At 24.7% G+C, this 12348-nt stretch overlaps 1 protein-coding gene across 1 annotated transcript; it reads right to left on the bottom strand.

Moving 5' to 3' along the window:
* Window positions 1-4017: 4017 nt before the first annotated feature.
* Window positions 4018-8644, bottom strand: LOC113558870. The gene is made up of 5 exons (XM_026964452.2): window positions 8513-8644; window positions 6188-6821; window positions 5235-5303; window positions 4717-4809; window positions 4018-4412 (listed from the first exon to the last, which is right to left on the bottom strand). The coding sequence occupies exons 1-5, from the start codon at window positions 8635-8637 to the stop codon at window positions 4284-4286; spliced, it is 1050 nt and encodes a 349-aa protein (XP_026820253.1). The 5' UTR covers window positions 8638-8644; the 3' UTR covers window positions 4018-4283.
* Window positions 8645-12348: the final 3704 nt, after the last annotated feature.

The following is a 12348-nucleotide window of genomic DNA, read 5'->3' as shown; positions in this document are numbered from 1 at the left end:
TCAAAATTAAAACTTCACCTTAGATTGTCTTAAATGTTTGAAAAAAAAAGAATTGATAAAGTAAAAAATATTTTTGTTTCTTAATAGTTGCATGTATTGTATAAACTATAAAACGGTTTAATTATCTTACTGTATTAATCGTGTTTCTGATATTCTTGATGCAATAATGACTGTTCATAGTTTGAATATATGTAATACACGAACAAAATCAGTATTTCTGTATAAATGGTAAGAGAATAGTATTAACATGATCGTTCGTAAAATTTCAAGACATTTATACACGATGTCTGTACTTTGGATTAATACTCCATCGTATTGTAATACGTAAGACATGTTAATTATTCCAATTAACTTGCAAAGGTATAGAATGACGTTAAAATTTTTTTTTATAAACAGTGGTCATTCTAAGATGATGTTTTTTTGGATACTAAACGTGGAAACGTCAATTATTTGACAGACACTCATAAATAAATATTTGTATCTATAATTATATAAATTAAAGTAATTTAAACCACTGAAATAATTGAAAAAATAAATTAATTCAACTATGGCATGTTGAATTATTATTTATTTAGGTAATTCAAATACACCGTCAAAAGTTTAGGTTAGATATTTGTATACGATATTAATTATGACGTGGTTAGTAATAATAATTTCTAAAAAGTATGTTTACATTTTCAATTAAATTTGTATATATAATTAAATATTGATTTCTGGTTTTAAATTACACATAGTGTTGTTCGGTTGTAATATGTAAGTTATGTAATTATACCAATAAACTTGCACAAATATAAAATAGTCCTTAAAATGTTTTCATAAGCAGTCTTCATTTTAAGAAAATTTGTTTTTTGGATACTTCGCGAGAATGTGAAGTAGCTGGTTCTTATAAATAAATATTTGTTATTTAAACGCAATTATAAATTCAATTATTATAGACTATTTCAATTAAAAAAAACAATATATTAATGCAAAAATTTCACGAGGAATTATTATTTATTTAGGTTTTAATAATCATTATACTGTCATAGTTAACAATACCGTCTATAGCAGGTGAGTCTTAAAGTACTATATTGCGATATGATAATTTGACAACATAATGTATTTCATTTTATATTCTGAGTGCCTATTTCATTAAAATATTCACACTGTTCTATGGTACGTCAAAAGTGACTTGGGGACTGCCTAATAATAGTCATGATAATAAATAATAAAATAATTGAATAAAATGTAATAACGCAATTACAAAGGTTTGTAGATATACGCAATTTAATGATATCGCTGCGATTAGACTGTTAAAGCATTATTTAAAGCTTTAACGTTTTGAAAATACGAAATAATTAACCAGGTAAAAAACAGATTAAATTGAATTCATATAAACTCTGCCAGAAATGAAAATCATTTTCCATAAACAGTTTAAAATTGAATACCTATATAATATATTAAAAACAATTTTATTATTTTTATAATAATAATTGTTAACAAAAAATAATGTTAGGTATGAGTATTAATATGCCAAAAAATATATAAAACTTTAAAATAAAGTTAATAAATAATAATTTTCTAAACTAGTGAATGAAACGTATTGCAATGTGTATTAGATGAAATAACCATAAATTATACTAAATAATTGTAATAATCTTTGAATATGCGACACTATAATTTTTTTTTTAAATTTTGAATTTATTTGGTTAAAATATACTTTTGTGTTTTACATTTCAACTTTAAAAATGTCAACGTATATTTTCATTCCCCAAAAATTTTCAATATCTTCCGAAGCTCTTCTCTGTCTACATTAGCATATGTTTGCTTGTAATCCACAAAAATTGGATACACATATCCAACAATTGGTCACAGATATTGATCATAATATTATAATATAATTCTATAAATATATCTTGATATATTTTATACATTTTGAAGGTGGTAAAAATGTCTAAAAATTTTGGGTCTCGGCTGTAAACCATTGGCGAAACTAAGTCTAAAATATCATTAAATTTAAACTTTATAGTTTTATATGTATAGTACAACAGTTTAAATATAGAAAAAGAATTTTTTTTAAAAATATATTTTTGTTTCCCATTTTTAAAAACTGAAGAAGTTAGCAAATATTTTGTGGATTATTTATAAGTCTAACAATAGCATGAAAATACCACAAAATTTGAACTTCACTGCTTTATGTGTTCTAAATTTTTTTTAAAAAAAGGTTTTTAAAGCATACATTATTTTTGTTTCTTAATTTATGGTATTAAATATAAAAAGTGTTATATTATCTTAGTTTATTGACCGTGTTTCTGATATTCTTGATGCAATAATGACTGACCATAGTTTGAATATGTGTATTAAATAAAAAAAAATCAGTTTTTGTATATAAAGTGTAGATGAATATTATTAACATGATCATTTGTGAAATTTCAAGACATTTATGTATAAAGGCTGTACCGCACATTTAGTGTGCGTTAAAACCGCACACTATTTATTTTTTAGTGAAAATAGTAAAAAGATAAGATTATAAGATAAGTACTACACAATAATTAAGTCTTTAGTTGCCACTTATGTTGCCTATTTATTTTTAGGAGTATTTGTTCCAATTTTTGGAAGAATTTTTACGTGATGGAGATTGTATACAGTTTTTAAATAATGTCGGCAGTTGTTTTAGCCAATCAAACTCTGAAAATTTAAAATTTTTGAATATATTATACATTTTTTTTGATGAAATATGAAAATAATGAGAATAAATAATTAATCATTTAATAATCAACAATTTTTAAAATGTGTGCGGTTTTTGGAGTCAACGAAAGCAGTGGCCAATGGCTTAACTTGGCAAATATAATCTATTGTTTGTGTGTATGTTTATGTATGGTGTGGAAAGGGTTAAAAATAATATATCTTCTATAATATGATTGTTGGATTTTATACAAGTTTTAACACTCATTTTATGACTTACAAACTAATTGTAGGAAACTAGGTACCCTTATTTACAAGTGGCAGTTCTGGCAATAATCTACTGAATCCGTCGCCACCTCGAGGCTTTACATAATATTATACGCAACAACTCTATTTTACAATAAAATATGTATAGTCGTATAAATGTTTAGTGTATTCATATATATTTTATTATAATTATATATAATATCTCGTCAGCGGTTTCGACTAGCTGTCAACGATTCCGTCGGCTGTTGTCTGTGTTGATCAGACCGTTTGATGGTCACATCATCACAGACGTTGAAAAAAAAAGTTTGTAATAGCGACCGCGATACTAAAACTAGATAATAAGCTAGCAAGGTTATGTAGTGTTAATAACGATAAAATTAAAAATAATAACAATAAGAAATTTCATTATTTAATAAGACATACAACTCTTTTCGCTACAAATTTGTTGTTTATGTGTTAATTATATATACATATTAAAAACAAAAAGTGGTGTACGTTAAAAGGTTGATGAGCTATAGATACTAGAATATACCATACAATACACATAGGTATGTTACACTTCACTGCAACTCGTTTGCGAACATTTAAATATTTTTACCTGAACATCGACTAGTTGTTTGTAAAACGAAAAAAGACACTCATGTATTTATCGTTACAGATTGCAGTACAAATTATCAAATATTCAATAGTATTATAATTTTATAATCTTTTCTGTTAATTAAATAATTTTAAATTTTCAGTAACAACGCCTTTTTTTTAGTACACTCTCTGTAGTTATGGTTCAGTACAGTGGTGATTATAATGTGTTAGATCATTGTAGTAGTAGGTTTATGCCAGAAAAACTCTTTAATATGAATATAAGACGTATAAGCAATATAAAATTTCTAATATTTTTGAAAAGTGGCAAAGAAACTGAGAAACTGATGTTATAGTATCGACAATTATAAATTTAGCAAATATCGTATTTCAAAAAGTTTTGCTAATGTTATTGTTGATAAATTCAAAAAAAAAATAACCAAAAATCCACTATCATAATTTATTAAAATCTTTTGAAGACGCAAGAAATCCTTTAATCGATGAGCAAAGTGACCTTCATTTGCATTTAATAAATTCTCAGTGATGAAAAAAACATAATTATATTTGCGTTTAAAAACTTAAAATAACTCAAATTTTTTTAACACGTTTTTGAGGATGAAGCATATTTTTTTGATTTTTTATTCGCTTGTTTGAGCAGAATATCTTAAGCATGTTTAAGTGAAAAATAAAATATTTCAGTATTTATTTTTAAAACTAGGGATTTTTGTCAGAGGTATAAAAATATATGTGCGCAATCGAATTGTAGCCTTACATTTTCAATAAGTCGTATTTCCGACACTTATGTTTTGTAAAAATGTATTTATATTCTCTTCAATTTTTGACATAATTGGATGTTGTTTCATTTGTATTATTGTAACTAAACCAGTTATAAGTAAGGTAATTATCTGTAAACAAAAATACTTTACTTAATTTTATATCGTAGTAAATAATTGAGTTTAAATAAATTAAATAAATAACAATACTAACTACACAACTATTGAATTGCACAGATAATTATAAGTATTATTACAGATAGGGACTTCTAGGAGCTTGCATGTTTTTCAATAGTCATTCAAAACATAGCTAAGTAAAATATGAATTTGAGCATTATTTTGTTTTTCGCCAAAATAACCCTTACCCAATAGGTTATACTGATTTACATTAAATTTCAATTTATTTATAAACTGAATGACTGAATTGCATACTTACTGATACAACAAGATTTAAATTTATGTTGAAAATTCCAAAAGCTGTGATTTCGCTTGATTCAAGAACTGATATTTGGTTCATAAACAATTTAATCTATTATAAACATTTGGAATTGGTGTGATGAAATTGTATTAGTTAAAAATTAAAATAATATAATTTTCAATCTTTATTAATATCTACGTGCATTGTCAGTGGCGTGGCAAGTACATTTCAATGATCTACAGTTCTTCACTTTAAAACATAATTTATTATTAAAAATTGTATGCTAATTGAGAATTTATATTATATGACATAAGCCATATCAATAATTAAATATAAATAAAATAATATGATAATTAATTATGCATTCATCCACACCACAAATTTTATTTTTTAATTTTAAAATAAAATTTCTAGAGCTAAGTAATTATGTAAGGCAAACTTTATTCATCACGCCACCGAATAGTATTAAGATTTACATTAAGGAACTATAATTGAATTTAAATAATTTAATGAATTATACTTATTATAATTTTTACTTGTATTTTTAGGTTGGCTGATAAATTTGAAATCCTTATTAATCGTAAATGTGATATCATCTTCCGTTTCTGTGAAAATATAAAATTAAAACAATTTTAAAATCGTAAAGTATTTAAAAATTCAATATTTTTGTATAACTATAACATGAGTATTTAAGAGAATATTAACATTAAATATTTAGATAAAATATGATACAATTATTGCCTCTTTAACAATTATTGTTAAATAGAAATATTAAATATTTATACTTTATAATAAAAAAAACTCGCTTAAATATTAAACAGATGCAATTCAATATATATAATTATAATTTTATAAATATATATATTTGAAAAAAAATTAACAATATTTTTAATTACATTATTTTCTGTAAAATACTTACTTAAAATATCAATGAAATACAATTGAGAGGCTAATATTATTATAAAAGGCATATATTACACACACCATTCGGCTTAATCATAATTAAAAATATTATGTTAACATTTTGAGAGAGAAACAACTTTTATTATAAGCGAGCTGCTCACAATGTGAGTTGCCAGTAGACACAGCATACTTAATCAATACATAAATACGTAGAGAAAAAAAATAAGATGTATGGTTTTGTTAACAATGTATAATAGTGTAAAATAATAATGGCTTATATTGAGCTTACATATAACAATTAATTAATTAAACTAAATTTATATATAATAAAACCTAAAGAGAATAACTTTTTTTACTGTGAACCAGTTATATGTCATCATCTTAACACACTCGAAAAGATACTCAAAGCAGTATATAAATTAATAAAATAATTTAAAAAAAAAAAGTAGAGTTATACAACATATAAAAAGGACAACAATACATTATTAAATTATCTACATAAGGTTATGATGCTATATTAGAAAATCATAAACTTATTAAAGTATACATTAAAGTTATCGTTATTCAATATTTATACTGAAGTTACCTTTTCACGGACACGTGATGCAGCAATAATGATGGATAAAACCAATATGGAATTCTGTAGTTGGAAAATGTATGGTACACATTTTCTTATAAAATTGTGAAAATGATATATTTTTATATTTTTAGTAAAAATAATTGAATAATAAAAACCAAGTAGCATATCTATATAATTGAATACGAAGTATCCTAATAGTATCTTTCCGTAACCCTCGCTGAATATTCTTAATAGGTCTGATAGCTCGGTGTGTAACAGCCGTATTTTATCCAGCGTCATTCCTGTTATGGAATGTGTAAATTCACCAGGAGCGGTTAGAAATTCAGGAAAAAGATATTTCCAAGAATAATTTAACATTTCGAATCTATACTCCAATTGTTGTAGGAAAAAATACGAAGATAACGTTAGTGAAACATCCGTGATGAATTCTAACCGAATGAAATAAACAGCAATAGAAATCATGTCTATTGACTTCGGTGGCCATATGTTCATAAAAAGTATTGTTATTAAAATATAATAAATTAACGTGAACATGAAAATTGTGTTCCAATAGTTTTTCTTCGGTAAAAGTCGGTGAATTAACAAATATCTTGGAAATGATGTTAATTTTTGATCGTACTCGGTTATACCATTAATCAATCTGCAAAAAATATTAAGTGAAAAAAATAACGATTATTTATTTATTTTATTTTTTTTAAGCTGTGTTAGAAACACATAACTATGGTTGTGAAATGAAAATACGTCATATAAGTAATATTTAATAATATTTATACCATATGTTTACGAAAGTGATAGTTTGGTAGTTTGCAGTGTGAAGCAATGATAACATTTGATATAATGTATTTCGTTAAATTGACAATAAATTGTGTGTTTGTACACTATCCCAATACACAAGTTACATGTACTTATATTTAAATTGTCAGTTTCAATTTGATTGATGATCGATCATATTCGTGTTTTACCCGCTTTCCTATGCCTCAATTAATCACATAATATAATTAAATAGACCGTACATGCAATGACGTAATAAAAGTCCCCATTATTACGGGACGTGTACCACCTTGGTCGTAAATGCGTCAAATTGAAATGCAACGTTTGCAGAATTGAAACGGCTAAATACGAATTAAATGCTATCAAACATAAGAGCTTTAAAAAGAACAATATAACGAGTAACAAATTTCTTTAATCAAATATTCATGGTTGTTTTTCCCACTTAATTCAAGCCATGTGGAGGCATATTTAAGAATATGATTTATGCAATCAATATTGTTGTGATCTTATATTATTTGCTCTATAGTAGTAAAAATAAGCTACTCTTATCTTCTTTCCAATAGAAAAGTTACAGAATATTCGAATTCACTTAACCTAACCTAACCTTCGAGAAGAAAACGATTTGTATACAAAAAATAGAATCGTTTTCATCACTAATATCATACTTTGAATCTACCTACTTGGATTGGAAATTCAGACAGGAAAGGAGAACGATAATATGCCTTAATTGTATCTTACTATATGTAAATTTATTAATTGTTTAAAAAAAGAAAAAAGTATTTTTAAGATAGCTACAAAAGCTGGTAACGCTAAACATAAAAACAAAGAAAACCTAATTGGTATTGATATTCAAAAAATATATGTCTCCACTAATATTTATCAAAGGTGTAAAATACTTTAATAAATTAAAACAAATACTTTTGCACAAGTAAAGCATTATATTGACAATCTAACCAGATATTAGTGTTCTCCCTGTTAAGTACATTAATATTGCTGTTGAACAACTATAGCTATATAACAATTAGTCAAAAAAAAGCGTAAAATACGATAGGACAGGATTGCACCAAACGAGTGATATCCGTTGAATAAAACTATTTGGAACCAAAATAGTAAAATCTTACATAATAATATAATAGAATCCAAAAACGAAACGTTCAAGTCTTCTTTTAGTGATCTGTCTGCAGCGAATGTCACCGACACCGATAATTCATTATGGAAGGTTAAAATACTAAAGAAGAAGCCTAAAGTAGTAAAGTGTATGCACCACCAATTTGTAAGGAAGATGGATATGGGCACGTTGTGTTCAAGATAAAGCTGAAATGTTTGCACGTCGTCTGTAAAGTATCTTACAGTATCGGTTCTGAACTTGTATAGTACTTGTGTATAGTATCACAAAGTTTGAACTTCACTCCTTCGTCCAAAAAGGTGATTTAAAAAAGAATATTAAAAAGTTATTTCATATGCGTTTTTAATGTATTAAATGTTTGAAAAAAATAAGTATAAACCGTTTTAATTTCTTAATTTATTGGTATTAAATATAAAAAGTGTCATTTATCTTACTTTATTAACTGAATTTCTGATATTCTTGATGCAATAATGATTGTCCATAACTTTAATAATTGTAATGATTGTATAAAACTAGTATTTATAAATAAAGAGTAAGTTAATATTATTAACATGATCATTCGTGAAATTTCAAGACATTTATATACCGATTCTGTACTTTGAATTAATAATCCATCGGATTGTAATACGTAAGACATGTTAATGATACCAGTAAACTTGCACAAGTACAAAATAACCTTTAAAATTTTTGTATTGATACTCGTCATTTTAAGAGAATTCTTTTTTAGATAATAAAATTGGAAACGAATTATTCGACATTCGTACATAAATATTTGTTAACATATTTGCAATTACAAATTCAATTAATCTAAACTACTGAAATGTTTGAAAATAAATAAATACAACTATGTCATGAGGAATTATTATTTATTTAAGTAAGTCAATAATGATAATAATAAATTACACAGTCAATACAGCGTCAAAAGGTTAGGTTAGGTAAATGTGTTTACAAAGTTTATGCGATTATTCATAATAACTGACATTTTTATGATTGATGAGCACGTCTATGTTCATATCTGGTGTTTTTCAACAATATTAATATTATATGTTTTTTCTTATATTTATATTTCTCATAATTTCTTTGATATTTTAATTGTCCAATAAGCAATATTCAATCGTGCTATTTGTGGAAAATAATATACATAATATACTATATTTCATATTTTTCTAGACTCACCAAACAAAAAAAAGCATACATTTATATATCATATAAATATGTAATACATTTATAAATGTATGCTTCAATGCTAAATGGTATTATACTTGTCATAATATATTATTAGATTTTAATGGATAATCTTAGACACTAGAATAACTAGATAATAAAATCAGTATTACAACTTACTGTCACAAAGATATAAGAATGTTTTTACCACAAGTTTATATTTAGTAAATGTCTCAATTAAGGTTAGGCTACAACACAATTGTGTACCGATCCCTTTTTACTCAATAAAATCACAACACGATTGAAAAAAAGTTAATTATTAATTAAATCATTAACGGTCAATGGTCATTTATTGATAGTCTTAATTCTTAAGCGTGAAATTATTGAACATTTTTCGAAATATTACTATCCAAATTTTGGCATTGATGTCATGTACATTTATGCTAAATGCTTGCTATGTATTGACATTTTAAAAATTGCAAGAATCGAAAAATTTCTAATTAATAAGCGCAACGGTTAGTACAAGTAAAAACCGTTTTTAACTATTAAAAATCTATACTTGTAGTTTAGATTTAAACCGACAACTTAATTATTTTGGCATTGAAGAAATTATTTTTTTTAATTTAAAATTTAAATATTTTCTAGGAAAAGTATGAAGTTCCAAGTTTGGAAACCAAAGTTCCAAATAAGATCCAAAATATTAATGAAGATACGTCAATAGGGTAAAATGACTAAATGAGGGAAGTGGTAAACTTTACGTTAGTGTTAATTATTTATTATTGAGTAAATGTATTGGAAATTCTTTAAGTATAAAATTATTACTATTATTATTATTATTATTATTATTATTTTATTTTATATGTATGTTATGTCGTATATTTTAGATTTCAATCGGAGCAATGAATGTATTGGTTTTACAATGGCATGTTTTTTTTATGACTGTAAACACTATACGTAGTCGATAAACTGCTATAATTTTAAAAAATAGAAGTAGTTTCTAGTGTCAAATAGGATCTGTAGTTGGTACTTTAGAGAAAAGCAAAAAAAAAAAATGCTTGCCAAGTTGAAATCGGCATTTAAACTTTCTTGATTTTTAATTTTTAGAAATGTATTAATTGTATGCAATATGCCAATATGTATGTGTAATGTATTATATTTTAATTTTCATTTAGTGAGATAGATCTCCGAAACTGGATAGCGGATTTTGTTGTTTGGTGTCTTGTTTAATTCACATTGGCTAGAAGAAGTGCAGTAAAGATTTTCAGAACTTTATCTTTTATAGTTAATTCACTACAGACCTTAATTAAAAATTAAAACACATTTTATTGGGCGTTTTTTTTTTTATTTTTTTCAGCTTTATAGCTTTGTAGTGAGTTAACGATTGAAGATAAAGTTCTGAAAATCTTCACTGCACTTCTCCTAGCCAATACCCCAAATAACAAAATCCGTTCTCCAGTTTCGGTAATCGAACGCTAAATTAAAATCTAGCAAAAATAACTATTTTTTTATAACTGTAAAAAATTAAAAAAAAATTTTTAAAAATTTTTAATCTCACATTTTGTATTTACTTGATAATCCCTTTTTAATGAGTTATCAACCAACTTTTTAGCTATAATAGTTTTAGAGAAAAGCTAAAAATAAAATAGAAATTTTGGGACTGTTCAAATCGTTATACCGCTTGGGTGTGATATCGCGAGTCTCTCTCATTAATATTTTATGTTAAGCAAGCTTAATTATCCACCTAATATCCTAATCATTACAACTGAGTTATATTTTTATCATTTTCCTATTTAACACAAATTCTGAAACTTTTAAAAACTTTTTTCATTTAAATAACTATACTTACTTAATTAAAATAAAAAAAGTAAAATCTAATACTTTAAAATTATAATGAAACATTGGAATTTTTATAAAATTACATAAGTGATTTTTACTTCTGTAAAATTATAAAAATACATATTTTCTATTTATACTATGAACCTATTTTTACTTTTTTATGGTATTCACAGAAATATTATGTTATTACATTTTGAGTTATCCAAGTCGATATAATATAATGGCATGTATGAATATTATTATAATAATTAAATACTAATAATATAATAACAAATACAATATTTTTAGAAAAAATTATATAAACTTACTGTCATACTAGAATAAAATAAACTACTTAAATAATATCTATTTATGTACCTATTGATGAGGAATCTAAGTCTTGTGATAATTGCAAGTTAGGTACTGCAATAAATAATAAATATGTAATAACTTTCAATTCAAATATTGCAAATATAAAAAGTACAATTTTGCAAAAAAAAAAAAAAAACAAAAGTGGTTTATTTGTTGATTCCATAACCAAAGTCCATAGCACAATTGGGCAAAATATTATATAGATAATTATTAAAATAAAAAATTATTCGAATAATTTTCAAACATGATTATTCGAATGATTTTTTCATAATTATCAGAATAAAAATGTAATTGAATAATTTTCTAACATAATTCTAACACAAACTACAAATATATTCGAACTCTTTACTCTCTAATTTCCACTTTAGATAGTTCTATATTTGTTTCATTTATAGTATTTTTCTATTTGTTTCGAATAAAAGAACATTTGCAATCGTGGACTTAAAATCCAATGCTAACTATTGTATTTTAATACTTAAATGTTTTAAATACAAAATACCAACCTATATTAACTATATACACTTACTGAATATTATTCGAATAGATATAATTTTGTTTAAATTAAGATTAATACAAGAGTACAAGAGTATTCATTTATCTAAATTATTTGAAACTTGTTATTTGTAGTGTTGGTTTATACATTATAAGTCTCAACACTGCATTCAAAAATCATTATATTCATATAAAATGTTTAACTACATTAAAATTTCAAAATCATAAAGCTTTGGCCTGTGATATATAATATTGTTATATTATTTCATAATATGCATTTATACTGAAGAAATCATTTTCTAACGTATATTTTAGCTGCACGTGTGATTGATACATTACCATTGTCACTTGGACACTTTGTCAATTAATATCAATGTGCTACGCACTAACGCGGTTGTTAGAACATCATATTGTAGTGATGTTAAAT

The sequence above is a fragment of the Rhopalosiphum maidis genome, chromosome 1, assembly GCF_003676215.2.
Source record: "Rhopalosiphum maidis isolate BTI-1 chromosome 1, ASM367621v3, whole genome shotgun sequence".
In the NCBI taxonomy this organism is placed as follows: Eukaryota; Metazoa; Arthropoda; class Insecta; order Hemiptera; family Aphididae; genus Rhopalosiphum; species Rhopalosiphum maidis.
The sequence above is the reverse complement of the archived record's forward strand: the minus strand, read 5'-3'. Positions and strand labels throughout refer to the sequence as shown.